This window comes from Tinamus guttatus, unplaced genomic scaffold (assembly GCF_059628265.1).
Source record: "Tinamus guttatus ecotype Peru unplaced genomic scaffold, ASM5962826v1 Tinamus_guttatus_pri_ptg000696l, whole genome shotgun sequence".
Classification (NCBI taxonomy): Eukaryota; Metazoa; Chordata; class Aves; order Tinamiformes; family Tinamidae; genus Tinamus; species Tinamus guttatus.
In genome coordinates this window covers 496436-514597 of record NW_028289230.1, presented here as the reverse complement: position 1 = coordinate 514597, position 18162 = coordinate 496436, and the positions used below count along the sequence as shown (strand labels likewise).

At 40.6% G+C, this 18162-nt stretch overlaps 1 protein-coding gene and 2 non-coding genes across 3 annotated transcripts in view; all 3 read right to left on the bottom strand.

Moving 5' to 3' along the window:
* The window catches only part of LOC104576558 (ubiquitin-associated protein 2), an 87037-nt gene that overhangs the window by 13184 nt on the left and 55691 nt on the right, over positions 1-18162 (bottom strand). The window contains exons 12-21 of the mRNA XM_088536680.1: positions 17128-17341; positions 15439-15710; positions 14802-14974; positions 13648-13858; positions 12375-12414; positions 9515-9698; positions 7020-7086; positions 4102-4297; positions 3002-3093; positions 2052-2102 (exon numbers count right to left, since the gene is read on the bottom strand). Of these exons, the coding sequence (XP_088392806.1) occupies positions 2052-2102; positions 3002-3093; positions 4102-4297; positions 7020-7086; positions 9515-9698; positions 12375-12414; positions 13648-13858; positions 14802-14974; positions 15439-15710; positions 17128-17341 (1500 nt within the window). The remainder of the gene's footprint in view (positions 1-2051; positions 2103-3001; positions 3094-4101; positions 4298-7019; positions 7087-9514; positions 9699-12374; positions 12415-13647; positions 13859-14801; positions 14975-15438; positions 15711-17127; positions 17342-18162) is intronic.
* Positions 15231-15313, bottom strand: LOC148591852 (small nucleolar RNA SNORD121A). Its single transcript, XR_015914015.1, has one exon. It is a non-coding gene; the product is annotated as a small nucleolar RNA SNORD121A (small nucleolar RNA).
* Positions 17924-18007, bottom strand: LOC148591851 (small nucleolar RNA SNORD121A). The gene has a single exon (XR_015914014.1). It is a non-coding gene; the product is annotated as a small nucleolar RNA SNORD121A (small nucleolar RNA).

Sequence of the window (18162 nt, the reverse complement as noted above, 5' to 3'; positions counted from 1 at the left end):
AAAGAAACTCGATACCCACAAATCCATGGGCCCTGATGGGATGCACCCCAGAGTGCTGCGGGAGCTGGCAGAGGTCATATCTAAGCCGATCTCCATCACCCTTGAAAGATCCTGGAGAACGGGGGAGGTGTCGAAAGACTGGAAGAAGGCCAATGTCACGCCAGTCTTCAAAAAAGGCAAGAAGGAGGACCCAGGCAACTACAGGCCAGTGAGCCTCACCTCCGTCCCCGGAAAAGTGATGGAACAGCTCATACTGGCCGTTGTCTCCAGGCACATGGAGGACAAGAAGGTGCTCAAGAGTAGTCAGCATGGATTCACCAAGGGGAAATCATGCTTGACTAACCTGATAGCCTTCTATGATGAAATGACCGGCTGGATAGATGAGGGGAGAGCGGTGGATGTCGTCTATCTCGACTTCACCAAGGCTTTTGACATCGTCCCTCACAACATCCTCCTGGGCAAGCTCCAGCAGTGTGGGATAGATGAGTGCACAGTGAGGTGGATTAGGAACTGGCTGGATGGCAGAGCTCAGAGGGTGGTGATCAGCGGTGCAGAGTCTAGCTGGAGGCCTGTAGCTAGAGGGGTCCCCCAGGGGTCAGTCCTCGGTCCAGCCCTGTTCAATTTATTCATCAATGACCTGGATGAAGGCACAGAGTGCTCCCTCAGCAAGTTTGCTGATGATACCAAACTGGGAAGAGTAGCCGATACCCCAGAGGGCTGCGCTGCCATCCAGAGGGACCTGGACAGACTGGACAACTGGGCGGTGAAAAACCTCATGAAGTTAAACAAGGCCAAGTGCAAGGTCCTGCACCTGGGGAGGAATAACCCCAGACACCAGGACAGGCTGGGGACCGTCCTTCTGGAGAGCAGCTCTGCGGAGAAAGACCTGGGTGTCATGGTGGACAACAAGTTGACCATGAGGCAGCAGTGTGCCCTCGTGGCCAAGAAGGCCAATGGAATCCTGGAGTGCGTTAAGAGCAGCATCTCCAGCGGGTCGAGGGAGGTGATCCTGCCCCTCTACTCAGCCCTGGTGAGGCCACATCTGGAGTACTGTGTCCAGTTCTGGGCCCCACAGTACAAGAGGGATGTGGAGCTGCTGGAGAGAGTCCAGCGCAGGGCCACAAGGATGATCAGGGGCCTGGAACATCTGCCCTATGAGGAGAGGCTGAGGGAGCTGGGCCTGTTCAGCCTGGAGAAGAGAAGGCTGAGAGGGAATCTAATCAGTGTCTATAAGTACCTCAAGGGAGGGAGTGCAGAGGATGGTGCTGGTCTCTTTTCAGTGGTGGCCACTGATAGGACTAGGGAAAACAGCCACAAACTGAAACACCAAAAGTTTCACAGGAACTTAAGGAAAAGTTTTTTTTTTTTTAAACAGTGAGAGTGACAGAGCACTGGAACAGGCTTGCCCAGAGAGGTTGTGGTGTCTCCTTCTCTGGAGATCTTCAAAATCCGCTTGGACGCAGTCCTGTGCCACGTGCTCTAGGTGACCCTGTGTGTGCAGGGGGGTTGGACTAGATGATCTCTAGAGGTCCCTTCCAACCCTAAGCATTCTATGATTCTATGACTTTTTCTTTTTAAATATGAATTAAATAAATATTTTCATTTTGTGCTAAAAACTCTATTTTAGTTTACATTAATTCATTATCAGATATTAGTCACCTTTCAGCAGCAGCGCCACCCCTTACTGACTGCCAATTTGCATACTATGCTTTGCTGTTCAACCCTACTCCTTCCTAAGAGCAGCAGCTCCTAAGAAGAAAGCTAAGAGCACTCGGATTGCAAAGATGTTTGAAAAGATATTTCTGAGGCAATCCAGAAAAAAAATCTCCACTGAACAGCAGAAAGTACACTTTTCTGCTAAAAGAATTTGCAGGATGGAGAAATGTACAGGGCAATAAATCATTCATCTTGAGTTTACACCACCTGGAGAACCTTTGTTGGCAAAAATATGACCAAACAGAATATGCAGTCACCATCAAATTTGTATTGCACAGAGGGCCAGCTCTGAAGATTTCTCTGTTTAAAGTGAAAAATCTAAGCCATTTACTTACCATTGGTAGCCTGGACTGAAGCATCTGGAGATCATCATAACCATAAATCTGCTTAAAGAGGTAAAAATACAACATCATTATAACACTTGAACAGTAACTATTCCAGGGCTTTCAACTAAGCTTGATCTAGACACAGCCCCTTTTGGAGGTGCAATACTATATTGTGCTATCAAGGTGCAGTGCAGTATTTTAACGGTAGTATAGCTTAAAATAGCTTTCCAACTAATGTTGTTTTTCATGACAGCAGACCTCTGAACAGCATTTAACTCTCCAGTCCTCAACACTGTTTTCACAGTTATGCCATTTACTAACTAGTGGAAAGTCTACAGGGCATTCAAATCCAGCACTAAATGCAACAGCACTCTTATGCAATCACTGCTTCCAACAATATGATCGTTTAGGATTTAGTGAGAAGGCCACAGAGAAGCCCATAGCTATCCCTCACATTCAGTATAATCTATGAAGAAAAACATTAGAATAAAGCTTCTGATTCAGAAAACAGGTAAAATAAAAATATATTGAACCTGATCAGATATCAAGAAGTTATGTGTTTCAAAATACACAGACAGGATTTCACAGCACATTTCAAGCACAACTGCAATCATCTATTCCAGTTTAAAAAAAAAAAAAAAAAAAAAAACACACCCACAAACACACACCCACACACACAATCAACCAACACCAACTAAAATGGTCAAAAATCCGATTACATTGAAAACCATATCAAAACACACATTCAATTTCAACAGCCAAATCAAGTCTGTTTTAAAATTTGCTATCAACAGTAAATTCCCACTGACCAATTTCACACACTCTTCAACAGCTGGAACAAGGATTCCAGATGCAAAATGTGCTAACACAAATGCCTTGGCATAGACAGCAGCAGGTCTGGAGGATCTTCTTGTAGCAAGGGTTAAGTGATTAAGGACAGGTACTATTAAACTGCTTACTGGGTAGGCAGGCAGAAGTCCTCCAGGTCCCACAATATACTGGTTATGCAACAAGGGTGGTACACCTTGGGGCAGGTTTGGGGGAGCTTTGCCTGTAGAACCAAAACACAGAAACTTTAAAAAGCAAAGGGGGAAGGGGGAGAAAGGTCCTTTCCTTGGTCCTCTCCTCAAGGTAAACTTTAGGTATTGATGTCAATCTAAGACAGCAAATTATCTGCTCTAGCTTTTGCCCCATCCACACATTCCTCCCTTGCCCCCATCAACAAAAAAGCACTAAATGTTGTCAGCATACTTTCTATGGGTGACTTAGTGAGGTCAGGAAAAGCAAAGAGAAGACTGAGGCCGTTTCAATTGCATCCATGAAGCAGTGGTAGGAAGCAGAAGGGTAACAATGTGCTTTCTCTTGCCAGTCATCAGATGCTTCACTTCCAAAATGTGAGAAGGGAAAGAGAGGAAATCCTTAGGTTTATTTTTAATATTTACATCTTTACTTTCCCCGACAGGATTTTCTTGTAGTGGTTTAGGTCGATTAGAGAAACAACAGGGCAATTTCGCATGGCTTCCACTTCAGCGCAAGAAGCCTTTGCCATCTTCCTTCTTCTGTGGATATCCTTTTCAAATTGGGCATTCGCTGTAGCATGACCCAGACATCAAATACTTTTCCCCTTCTGTAAATGTGTCAGTAGGGATGTGATATATGATAATGAGGAAGTTGCAGTGAATTTTAATACTGCCAAATGAATTCAAGTCACAGAGAAGACTGAAATTAAAGCTAAAGTGATCTCATGCCAGGAGCCAATCACAACTTAGAATACAAACTGGACAAATTTACTAGCCCAAAGCTTACTAAGTCAGAGTTGCTCTGATGTCCAATTACAAAGCTCTTCAGAGATGGAGGGCGCTATATAAATACTACATAAGGCCCTAACAAATATTTCAAATACACAAAAGCAGGTAACTTGATAAGCCAGCAAAAAAAGCATGCTGAAAGTGCTAATCAAGATTGGATTTCTTAAGCGTAGTTACTGCTGGCAAGATGCTCAACTGACAGCCCTGCAAACTGAAGTCCTCTATCCACGTGATCTGTTAACATTGCAAACCTGAAGACACTAAGGGAGCTGCCCGCGTAGTAGCAGCTGGTATAGACACACTGGTAACACTCAGGCCAAGGCTGTTTGTAGTATTCATACTGCTGGCCATGCTGACAACCGAAGAGGTGGTGCTAGTGGCTGAGGTTGAAGCAGTTGAAAAAGTTGTTGAGGGCTGGAACGAAGTGGTGTTCTCAACATTAGTGTGCTAGAAAGGAGACAAAAAGAATGAGGATCACACAGCAAATAAATCGCAGTGGAAGATGCTGGGGAAAAAAACTCCACAACTTTAAATAACAGCAGCATATATAAGAGAATGTGCAATATGATATTCATTACCTGAATATAGGACAAGCAGCTAAGTTGCATACTTGCAACTCTTTCTCTTAAGTTTTCAAAGAAAACTGTTACTGAGAGTTAAATTCAAACAGCTATAGCCATCACAGTATCAGAGTAACTCAAAAGTCCCTCCATTGCATTATTCCTTTCCTTTTGAGCACATACTCCTTTAAGCCAGTTCTTGTAATTTTATATTAACTCTCACGTTCTTCCAAAAGATAGTATTTGTTTTAAAATAGGACGCTACTACAGGGGAGGTGTCGGAGGACTGGAAGAAGGCCAATGTCACGCCAGTCTTCAAAAAAGGCAAGAAGGAGGACCCAGGCAACTACAGGCCAGTGAGCCTCACCTCCATCCCCGGAAAAGTGATGGAACAGCTCATACTGGCCGTTGTCTCCAGGTACATGGAGGACAAGAAGGTGCTCAAGAGTAGTCAGCATGGATTCACCAAGGGGAAATCATGCTTGACTAACCTGATAGCCTTCTATGATGAAATGACCGGCTGGATAGACGAGGGGAGAGCGGTGGATGTCGTCTATCTCGACTTCACCAAGGCTTTTGACACCATCCCTCACAACATCCTCCTGGGCAAGCTCCAGCAGTGTGGGATAGATGAGTGCACAGTGAGGTGGATTAGGAACTGGCTGGATGGCAGAGCTCAGAGGGTGGTGATCAGCGGTGCAGAGTCTAGTTGGAGGCCTGTAGCTAGCGGGGTCCCCCAGGGGTCAGTCCTTGGTCCAGTCCTGTTCAATTTATTCATCAATGACCTGGATGAAGGCACAGAGTGCTCCCTCAGCAAGTTTGCTGATGATACCAAACTGGGAGGAGTAGCCGATAACCCAGAGGGCTGCGCTGCCATCCAGAGGGACCTGGACAGACTGGACAACTGGGCGGTGAAAAACCTCATGAAATTCAACAAGGCCAAGTGCAAGGTCCTGCACCTGGGGAGGAATAACCCCAGACACCAGGACAGGCTGGGGACCGACCTTCTGGAGGGCAGCTCTGCAGAGAGGGACCTGGGTGTCATGGTGGACGACAAGTTGACCATGAGGCAGCAGTGTGCCCTCGTGGCCAAGAAGGCCAATGGGATCCTGGGGTGCATTAAGAAGAGCGTCTCCAGCAGATCGAGGGAGGGGATCCTGCCCCTCTACTCAGCCCTGGTGAGGCCACATCTGGAGTATTGTGTCCAGTTCTGGGCTCCACAGGACAAGAGGGATGTGGAGCTGCTGGAGAGAGTCCAGCGCAGGGCCACAAGGATGATCAGGGGCCTGAAACATCTGCCCTATGAGGAGAGGCTGAGGGAGCTGGGCCTGTTCAGCCTGGAGAAGAGAAGGCTGAGAGGGGATCTAATCCGTGTCTATAAGTACCTCAAAGGGAGGCAGTGAGGAGGATGGTGCTGGCCTCTCTTCAGTGGTGGCCACCGACAGAACTAGAGGAAATGGCTGGAAACTGAAGCATCAAAAGTTCCACATGAACTTAAGGATTTAAAAAAAAAAAAAAAAAAAAAAAAAAAAAAAAAAACCAATGAGGGTGACAGAGCACTGGAACAGGCTGCCCAGAGAGGTTGTGGAGTCTCCTTCTCTGGAGATCTTCAAAACCCGCTTGGATGCAGTCCTGTGCCACGTGCTCTAGGTGACCCTGCGTGTGCAGGGGGGTTGGACTAGATGACCTCTAGAGGTCCCTTCCAACCTTAATGATTCTATGATTCTATCAAAATTTCTTCAAGGTATTTGCTAATTGAATTAAAAGATTAAAATGGAAAGCCCTATAACAGGATCAATGTAGTAAACCAAAATACAGAGATCTAACAGAAACATGTGACTTTAAAGCGTCTGGATTGAATCCAGCACAACTCAGTGCTTTAACTGTAAGCTGATCACACTTGCAGAACTTGCAGTATCATCAACACACAGGAGCCAAAACAACTCTGACCACAGTAAAGATCATTTGGATAAGTGAATTCTCAAGATTCACATCTAATAGGGACAGAGCATTACCAACACACACAGATACAAGAAGTCAGGCTCACAGTAACTTATCTGTGTGCTCCAGCTGGATTTGTAGAGGTAACTCATCACAAAACTGCCAAGCTGTGTATGTCATTTAATTTGTGCAACCTCACCTAGAGTACCCTATTCAATACCATTCATTTAATCTCAAATGCATTAAATATACAGATGACAGCAACAGCACATGGTAAATTCTAATATCATCTGTAGTATATCATTACACATATCATGCTAACACCCATACTTTGGCAGTTATCATCTTCAGTGAAGTCTTCTAACATCACCTATTTTAGGAGCAGTTTGAGACACACTTTTACATATTATTTTTAATACATTTGCTACAAATAAAATAAGTTTACTCCCTCTCCCTGCTTGGAATGGAAATTTCTTCTGCAGTTGTGCAACAGGCAAGTGTCTGCAGCAGTTATTCACAACTGAGCACAAATCACAGAGTAAAGAAACTTTTTGCCACTAGATGGCTGGCAGTGTTTCCTCCTCCCCTGAGGGCATTCAGGGAAGGTCTTAACCATCAGATAAAATGACCACATGCCAAACATCCGTTGAAATGCAAACAGGACTTACTGCATGTGATGTGCTTGAAGACAACACTGAGGCAGGGGAGAGGCTACTCTGATGATTGGAAAGGGAGCTAGAAAGAAATTGTAAAGAATTAGTACAATTAATTTATCCTAGACCCAGCTTATCTTAAGCACACATATTAAGTATATGCACATTCTTTCCTTTCACCAATTACTGCCCTATCTACTGCTTAGTGAAAAAAATTAAAGTACATAGTCAACCATTAATTACAACATGAAATGAATAGGCTGCCACAGGAACATGTTAACATGCTAATATCTGACAACATTGCAAAAAACACTGCAACAAGAATCTAAAAGACTACTCTCCTATTTATCAGTTTATTGCATTTTTAGAAAATGAACAGTCTCTTCAGAAATTACATAGCAATGACTCCAGGACATTTAAAACCCCAAACCACATGGCTTCTCATTCTTTCCCTGAGCAACTATTACTGGATGTCACTGAAGACAAGTACTAGGTGAGGCAGTGCTTTGGTTTCACTCACTGTGTTGTTTCTGATTATTTTAATCTGCATAATATTTGTTCAATCAAGTAGCACTATAGGGTATCTGCCCCATAAGCCTGCCAAGAGCCCTAACACACACACACACACGATTTAAAAAAAAAAAAAAAAAAAAAAAAAAAAAAAAAAAACACCATCAAATAAAGATCATCTGTGAAAGCAGGAAAACTGGACTACTACAGAATCTGACAATTTAATCAAGCCCAGTTCATACCATCACAGCCCCCAAAAGTCATTTCCTTATTTAAAACAAGAATCAGAATAACTAGTTCAGTCATATATACAGTGTAAAATGCCAAAACGAAGAATCCACTGCTGAAAGACATCCTCAGATAACTTTGTTTTTTAAAGCAAATCTAGACTTAGCACCACCTTTTCCCCTGTAAACTTGAGGCAGTAACAACAGCACCAACATTGATCTATAATCCAAAGACCATGAAATGTCTCCTTGTATGATGACTGAAACTTATTCTTGAATATTTACACATTAATACGTTCAGCATCAGAGTTTTCACAGTACAACATGAAATAAATAAAAAAAGCAATCATCACCCAATGACTTGAACTGGACTGCAACCATTCATATAGTTCCATGTTCACTTCAAAATAGCTATAGGGGTTCAACAAGCCCTTCCTCATGTCTATCAGGAGCAAGAGAGATCTTCAACACAAGCATTTCATTATTTTCCATGAAAACAGCCATAAGAAAAACACTACACTGTTTATATCAAAGCTTCAGACTAAATGGTATTCCCTAATATAACAGTAGACACTTCTGGCAGCTGGTCAAGGTGAGGAACCAGTCCAAGTCCTGGAAGTTTCACAGACTCATTTCATTTTGAGCCTTTAAAATTGCCCCATCGGCAGGAATCAGTGTGATACTACCTAAGCTAGTAAACAAAGAAATGGTTTAGTCCAATATGTGGTTCTAAAACATTTTCTCACTCAACATATCCCTCTGCTAAGAAGTCTTAATTCATTATCTGACCTATAGTAGATATTCAGGTAAGAGCTGTCAGCAGAACAGTCAGACATGCTTGGAGTTCAGGCATCATCCTTTCATGTCAGTCAGCATCTGTCCCATAGCATCAACTCTCCAACAAAAATTTCTACCAATATACAGAATTTTTCAAAAAAATGAAGATGCAGAGACTTGATGTTTCTTATGTGAATGGGATAATCCTCAATATTTGACACATTTGCAATTCCATTCAACAACAACAAAAAAACTCACACTTGGATAAAAAGGAATCAACCATGCACCCCCAGCTAGGAAACAGAGAAAAACCTGTGATACCTCATTGATTTCTTGTAATACCCAAATACAGCACAAAGGTCAGTGTTAAAAGCTTCACCAACCAGTATACATTTAGGATGTCACATGCCTGAGGACAGAGCACAAACAACAGGCACTGAAAAACAGATAATGGAAATGAGCTGTGTTGAGCTCGCTTCTAAGAGCAACAATCTGCTATTTAGAAACACCCTAAGAAAATGTCTTAGAAAAAGAAAAATCCACGCATTTTCCTTAGGGAAACATTTCAATATTTAAATTTCAAGAAATAAAAACATGAATGAAACTGCAATGCTTAAAATAAGCCAGGAAGTAAACTGTTAAGGAATGATTTCTAATCTACAGTATTGAACAAACAGCAGGCACTGTGGACAAAGTAGGAAGAAAGAGTAGGGGATCAATAAATTAACTGGCATAAAACCAAAGCAGGATCCCTTTGAAACACACAATTGTTTATACACCATGAAAATGTGAGTAAAGCAGCTGCTACATCATTAAGACAAAGCACAGGGTTAGCAATTCACAGTCAGAAAGATCCTAATCTCTAAATACATCTCCTAGCTTAAGTTAATGACTTAGGTGACCCTATTCTCTGACAGTTCCCATGCACGACCACATTTGCATTTGCCCTTTCCCCCAAATTCAGCTCCTTTCCATTTATCCCAGCTCCTACTGTACCTGCTTAACTGGGAAAGTGAGCTGCTGGCCAAATCACTGGACTGAGGCAAGCTGGGCAACGCTGGCGAGTGCTGCGATGCTGAAGGCAGAAGCGAAGCAGTAGTAGACACCACGCTAGGCAGAGAACCAGCGGAAGGAAGGGAGAGAGGGGGCTCCGTCTTAGATGCTGGAACTGATGAAGTAGCTGCAATAAGTTAGAAAAACACATTCAGAGATCAATTCCAGCACACCTACACCCTAAGCTGGATTCAGGAACACAGCAGTACTCTACACCTGATTTACAAAAGCCTGAGGGCTGAGACCAGTAATGGTATCAAACAGTCTGGCTATTAAAGGAAATTCAGATGACAACAGACCTATCTCTCCCCCCCCCCCCCCCCTTTAAGCTTGTCGCCTACAACAGGTTTATGATTTTCAGTGGTACATATGTAGTCAACTACAGTTTTCTTCCTGCAATTCACCTCTCATTAATTTATTACTAACTTTTGCCCATAATTCCATTCACATTTCAAAACTCTCTGCATTTGATTCCAGTCCCCTTACAGAAAGAGATTTATCTGCAGTCTTCAAGGCACTGCACAAATCTACATTTGCCTGTACCGCTGCTTCTTCTCTTCCCCTTACACTGCACTTTTCAAGTCTGAAGTTTGGATCGCTGGAATATGAGGGCACTTACCAGTTTGGAGCACTAAGTCAAAAGTACAGAAAGAAAATGAGCTCCGATAAAAGGTCACATCGAACACCGCATTAAGCACCTTGAACAGCCAAAGAATTGTCAAATATTGACTGACTCTATATGACTTCAATAGTAAGAAATGCTTAACATGGACATTATATTTTGACCTATATATGATAGAATCAATTTACTATAGACAGACCTTTCCCGAGGATGATTGTCTTTTAATAAGATGCAGAAACAGTATCGCCCAGGATAATTCCCCTGCTGTTCCTATACCAATTTTATTTTTGTCCTCTGAAGAGCACGGAATTAGGAACACTTGCTCACCAATAAAACCCAGGAAGTCCTGTCTGGTGCTGCACCAAGCTTTCATACAACACCAGAGATCACAACCCAAGGGCTCAACTATTAACTTGTATGCTTGTGAGGGTAAAAGCAATCAACTTAAAAACACTCAACAAAAGCCAAATACATGCTTGGGAGTTGAGCAACTCTTCACATTGTTTTAGCTTTCTCCCTGAATGCCTCAAGGCAGGTTGCTGGATGGGATGCTATGCAAAAAGAAAACAAGAATTCTTTGCCTTGGCAACAGGCATAAGGGTACAGAAGAGAGAAGGAAATAAAAGTGACAAAAGTGAAGGCTTTGTCATGAGGCACACAATAACTAAATCACCCCATACCTCCTGGCAACAGTTATTTAAAAATAAATGACACTTAAAGCTCTCAATATATTTAGACCAGAGCTGATTTGATTACTTCAAGTCAAAATAGATGTCCCCCTACTTTGGGAAATGAATTATTGTAGTCATGCTTTGTATGACTTAAGTTTCAGAGAATATGAGATCTGGATATTAAAGAACAATAGTAAAGATGAGATGAAAAAATATTATTAACAAAGGAACATAGATAATATTATTAGAAGGCACAAAGAAAAGTTTAAAGGTCAGCACTTTTAAATAGCAATAAAAAAGCAAAGGTTCAAGATGGTTTGGATTTGTGAAATAGATACATGGAAGAAGGTAGGTTCCTGCTTACAGGCCTGAGATACAGAGAAAGAACAGAAGTCAAAAGAGAACTGGCATAGAAAAGGGAAATAAAGGAAGCTCTTAAAGTAACTACAAAAATATTAGGAATTCTTGGAACTTCATTTTCCATAGCAAAAAGGTAAGTCAGTCCTGTAGTGGTTTTCAACACCTCATTATTTTTGTACTTGAAAAACTTTTCAATTTGAAAAGCTATCTTAGCTCTTAAAAGAAATTGTAACATCTAAGTTAAACAGAAATAGGTGCTAAGGGGAGAGAAGAGGGGAAAAAAGCATTTACAGGTTTGAATACTCAATTCCTTTCCACACATAAAGCTAAAAAGAAAAGGGAGAGGGAGAAAAAAAAAAGGCTGCCCAACTTCTGACAATTGAGATGTTTAAGAGGACAGATTTAATATTGGAGTGTGAGAAATTTGTAACATATTAACACTGCTGCCCTGGAAATTTCCATAAAGTAGCACATAAATGCTGGAAGAACAAAAAATGCATTTTAATTATTTTAACTCCAGGAAGAGAGCGATAGGGGCAGTAAAAGTAAAGTAGCACACGAAGAATGGACCAGAACAAAGCAAACACCACCACCTCTATCAGAACCAACACTATCATGTTCTTCCTGTACTGCAAGGCAGGGAGCCACCCAGAAGGGGGAGAGCGGCCATACCCCTCACTGCCCGCAGAGCTGCAACAGGGCAAAAGCAGCACTGTGCGCAGGAGAAATCCTTTAAAAGGATGTGGCTTTGTTCCATTACCATTAAAAGCTAATCACAGCTTTTCCAGGGGGAATTGGAAACATTGGTTAATAATTTGTGTGCGCACGCACATACATAATCAAATTTGGAGCAGAGGAATTCAGATGGAAGGGGGAAAACTGTGGTTAGCTTTTCTAACACTAAGACTGCCCAGGATTGCACATTTGAGCATATATTTAATAAGGCTGATTTTATAGATTAGTATTAGCCAGTTAGCAAGCTGTACATTCTTTGCAATTGCAAAATAAACTCAAATTGGTCAAAGATAAAGAGTGAGAACTGTACAAAACCTTCAAGCGAGTATCACTGTTACTACTTGTGCACATACCAAGTGGTAGGGAAAAAAGTCAGAGAGAGTCCTGCATATAATGGAGCTTTGTAAAAACTTACCATCAAGAGTTGGCTGTGTTCGAACACCGCTGTGCCCGTTCTATAAACAAAGGAGAATGGAATAAGTCACCTTATAGAGGTATATTACATTTTCAGACTGATTCACACATACAACATGCTTCATGCAAAATTCTATATTCACTCTAAACTTAAAGACAATAAAGGGTGGAAATTAACTTGTTACTACCTTTAACAAAACCACATAATAAACTTGTCTCAAGTGCAAGGTGTCCTGAACATACAGAACCCCATACACTGCCCAAACTACACCCATTTGAAAGACTTTCCCATGTACGGTATACAACATAAACTTCAGGTTCACACCGATATGCAAGAAAGAATTGCATCAACATATAGGAAATGGTTGTGCTTTTGATCTAATGCAACTCACAATTTTAACTATCCAAGTTACACAGAGACGCCAAAACGCCATTTTTTTCCATTGAAAGACAAGACTTGAGAAGCACCAGTTGTTTTTTGGATAACGCTGGAGTACAGAAGTGGATAGTCTATGCTTGATCCTCACCAGTACATACGAGCTAGTACAGAAGACAAGTGTGACTGAACCATTACATATCAAAGGCCAGATGTAAAAAATAAAATAAAATCAAGAACCTTAAATTCTCACAAGTTCCTTAGGCATTTAATAAATTCTCTTAAAACACACCTACATTCCTTATACAAACCAAGTAGGTGGTTTTGAATGCCTCCAGAGAAACAGACAGAACCTCTCCAGCCTAGATTAGATCTCCCATATGCTTTTTAAAATAAAACATGAAACTAATTTCTACTGGTGTTTAAATCTAACTAGCAGAAAAGCAATGCTGCAAGAGCAACAAACAGTTTTGAATCCATTTGCTAGGTGCCATATAAACTTAATAAATGATGTTACCTTTGGACAAAAACTGTCAAGATAGGGAAAAATATCATGACTTATATTTATATATAGAGATAGTTCCTTTCTGAAAAGCTAAGCTTTAGGGAAAGAAACTCAACTAGAATTGTCAGTGTTACTAAAAAAAAAAAAAAAAAAAAAAGTCAACAATTTAAGATGACAAAATCTATATGATCAGAGGCTACTGTATACCAAATACAGGACAGCAAGAAAATGGCTATACGGTAAGAAAAGAAAGAACAGAACACAACGGCTTGGGAATCAAAGATGCAACTTGGCTCAGTTAAAAGTATTAAAATAGCAGGGTAATACAAATCTAAGACAAACAACATGATTATTTAAACTCATTTCAAGGTCTTATTTTTGAAATTCACTCACCGTAACTGCAACAGGGGTTGATTCAGACGGAGCCATAGAGCTTTGGTATGCTATCCTGCTATGCGCAAAATTCTGGTCATAGGAAGAAGTTGTTGTTACTGGGCTAGTGCTCTGGGACAAGCAAATCAGACTGGAAGAGGTGATGGCAGAGGCTGTGTAGGTTGACTCCTGTACTGTATTGGATATTGGCAAAGAGGTATTCAAAGGATCACTGGAAAAAGCAAAAGTTAGTGATCATCTTGATAAATGTTATCTCAAATACCCTCATGAAAATATCAGCTCCTATATAACTATATAGAATCATGTAAAATATATTCAAATTTACATTATTTATATTAGAAAGTCTAATAATGTAAAACCTGTTATTTTGCTTTGGGAGAATCAAACATCATAACTCCACTTTTTTAAACAACTACATCCAGAGAAGTCCGGTATATGATGAGATAAACCTAGCCTCTTGCAATAGAATTCTAATACTATGATAACAGTCTAAAAATGAGCTACATAAAGAAGAAAAAATATACAAGGCTTTTACTTTCTAAGTAGTTTAAATAATACATGAACTATAAAACCAAATTCATGTTTACAGTATTTTGGAAAAGTTTTTTTTTTTTTTTTTTTTTTTTTTAACTGAAAGAATTTTTTTAATGAAGAAACAAATAAGTGTTACTAGTATGGTTGTATTTATCATTGTCAGTTTTGGCATTTAAGTTAAAAATTCTGCATACTCTTTTCTCATCCTATTGGAATATTAATTCTGCAATCTGGTGCAAATCTATTGACACAGATATATAATGTACAACATTCATCTCTCCTGGATCTAAAGCAGAAGAATTAGGGCTCTGAACAAATAAACCCTCAAAAAGATTTGAAAAACAGGACAATTAATCATGAGAAAATAATGCTAAAACAGGCAGCTTAAAAGATTATTTACGTGCATGTCATTTCCAGCTTCCAACTCACTCATCCTTGGAGACTTCAATTGCCAGTAGAAACAAGACTCCTCCTTTAAGATGCCACCCACAGAAAACAAAATCTTAGGAATCATCGTATTTCCCCCTTCTATTACTATGTAACTTTGCCTTGACATTTTTGGCACAAACTTGATCCTTGAAGAGGACACATAAGAAAACACAACGGAAATTTGCACGCACTTCACAGATTTTGAGTACAAGCTATTGTCGGTTGCCTGGTTGGTATTCTCATTGCTTGAAGTTGATCCAAACTCTGGGAGTGCAGACTCTGACCCAAACTCCAGAGCTCCAAACTGAACATTTAACACCGTCACATCAGCTGATCCAGGCATCTCCACTGCAGAGGCAGGAATCTTAAAGAAAAGTCACAGTTCCTTCATATACACTAGCTAAAGGTATATAAAAAAAAAAACAAACAACTACTCTCCCCTCCTTTAACTACATGCTTATTCAATTACCACCTCACTATATGCTGCTAACCACCCCAACTCTCCAATTACATCATAGTTGTGGAGCTCAGAGTAAGCCATGCTATTCTGTAATACGAAGGTGTCATCCATGTTTATCCTCCTTCATCCAACTTTCATCTTGTAGACACCACTAGGTCAATCCAAAATCACTCAGAACAGTCATTTTCCACACAGAGTAATCAGTTATGTGCTTGGAAAAGGTAACATCACTGTATTTTTGGACTGCAAACTATCTATCTTAAAATTTCCTCCTACATAGACAAGGAACACACTCCACACTTGCTCTCCTCCTCCTGAGTAACTTACAGCACCTGTTTATAGAGGACTAGCTCCACTGAATTACACACCTTGGATGCTGGAGTTATCCTCCGCTTCTGTAGTTTCATCTGTTTCTGCTGGGTTTGATGGGCAGTCACTGTCTGATTATCCAGAGATATGCTGGGGAGCTGCAACATTTTGCTAACAGCTGTCGAGGTGTCTACTGGCAATGGCTCTCGGAGCTTCACCTTGGAGGAGGACTCCAACCCCAGATGAGGAAGAGGGACTCCCTGCATTTGTTGCTGCTGTCGTTGAGTCAGCTGGCTCAGAACTGGAGATGGTTCGGGCTGAGATTTAAAATCTAGCCAGCATTTGGAAAAAGAAATACCAAAATGAAAGCATTAAATTCTGTTCTTAGAGCGCTTCTCTCTATGTTAAGAATTTGGAGAGTAGGATGCTTAGCACAGTTTACAGCTGTGACATACTTACTTGACACAGTTTACAACTATAGTTGTGTACCGTCTCTTTCAGATATCACCACGAGTTTAAACACCTGATTTCAACACTTTAAAGTTTTGAACTAGCATTATTTAACTTTCTTTAAGAATATGAGAACCTACGCCTATTTTTACAGTCACATAGTATTATCACATAATAGGCCTCAAAAAGCAGTCATGGCTTATTTTGGTCAAACACTGCAATTTTCACTACCATTCACCATGCCTCTGAATAGTGGTTACTTTCAAAGGGCGTGGAAATGCCACTTGGACGTATTATGAATTCAGATTTACTGGAGATTTTCAGCACAAGCAGGAAGTCATCTACCATTCTAGTCCGTTTGAAAGTCAAGAGTTACTAGACATGGGCAGATTTTTTTTTCCAGATTTTCCCTTTCGAAGTTTTCCCAATAGTCAAAGTCAAGCAATGGCTCAGAGCAGTGGCTAATAACCACAGGAGATCCACAGCAGTCACAGTGTAGGAGACTTGTATATTCAGTTGTTAAATTGCATTGGAAAGTAACTTAAAATATACATAACATTTGAATGCAGCAATACTGCTAAAAAGATTAACTGCTACCCAATTGGCTGCTTATCTATTTGGAAATGTGCAGACACATACAAATACAAGACCCATCTTTCTTCACAAAGAGAGCACTGCCACAAGTGACACAGCCTAAAAAATCATGCCTTTTTATCCATTTAACTTAATTTTATTCAATTAAAAATCAATACAGTTATGAAATGACAAAATACATAATCGGCATAATTCTCAGCAGGTGCAGACTTGTACATGACAGAAGAGCGCTAAGATGTGATGCATGTTATGAAGAAAAATGCTTATTGCAAATTCACACAATTCTCTTGGTGGTTAGGAAAGAAAAAATGAAAAGTAGAAAGACAAAATATGGTACCCAGCTAGAAGCAGCACAGAAAAAAGACCAAAATAAGCATCTCATGACTTGTTGAGAAACAAAGTCATATTAAATTTCCATTTAACTTTTAAGTATATTAATTCAAAGACACCATTAAATGAAAGTTCAAAAATTTTTAAAGATGCAACACTTCTATTGATAAGCTTAAATCTCTCAAAACTTATTTTTTGATATATTCATAGCATCATTATCAGCAAATAAGTGGAACTCTACATGGCCCATTCAGTTATATTATTAGGAGCACATTACAAAAAAGCCATATAGCAAGTCCATTCCAAACTTGTGTTTATGATGAAAAAAATTCATAGACTAGGATAGAAACAGAGGAAACTGTCAAAGTACTTACCAAACTGACTAAGGATTGAGGACTGAGAAATGGGGGGCTTGAAATCCCAAGATGACGTGGTAGTTGGGGTAGTGGTAGTAGAGCTACTATTGTTTTGTTGAGAGGTAAACTGACCCAAACTTGGAGATTTCAACTGGTCCAAGATTGGGGATCCAGTAGAATTTGCCAATTTAGACGATCCAAGTTCTCCAAAGCCAGAACAGAGAACTGCAGACTAGAAAAACACATAAGACGCACACAAAAAAGGTAAGTATTCAGTAATTTGAACATACCCCCTTGGCATCGATGCCTACATTTGCTACTTGGCAACAGTTCAACCCTTTTCAGCTCTACATTACTAATGAACAACAAACTAAAAATTCAGCTGTTTCTGTGTAAAGCCAGATCCCTTGCCCAGGCACCAGAGTACTTCAATCACTGTGCCTGGAGTAGGGCCAACACATCCGAGTGCAACTGGAGCAAGCAAGGGAATGCAAGTGAGCATGTGACCACCTCAAGCCAAAGGAAGGGGCAAAGTGACCTGGGAAACAAGGAGGGTATGTCTAAGGGGGGAGACACAGGGGAGCAGGCTGCTTATATATGTTGCATGTGTGTTTGCATAGGTGCCTGCTGGGAATACATTCTCAGCCTTGCTACTGGTTGGACCTGGGATCATGGAGCTGCAGCTCCATTGGGCTAATAGGCTTGACCTCCCAAACTAACATTTACTAATAGCTTTATTCATTATTTGAAAGGCTATTCAAGTATCCAGTTTCAAACCCTCCAAACAATTAAAGATGGGAAGCCACTTTTTTCACTCCAGAAAACTCAGAAATAGTCAGTTTTCCACAAAGAAAAGTCAGATATGTGCTTGGAAATACCACATCATAGTTTTCTGGCATATAATTTCACTTTATAAACAAACAATTTCATTCCAAATCACGATGTGTTATGCTCATCCTTCATGTAATACCTTCATGAAGTGTAGCCCATGAAAGAACACAGCAAAAAACACAGAGAGTCACATATTTTACATTTTTGTGAGGATATTCTCAA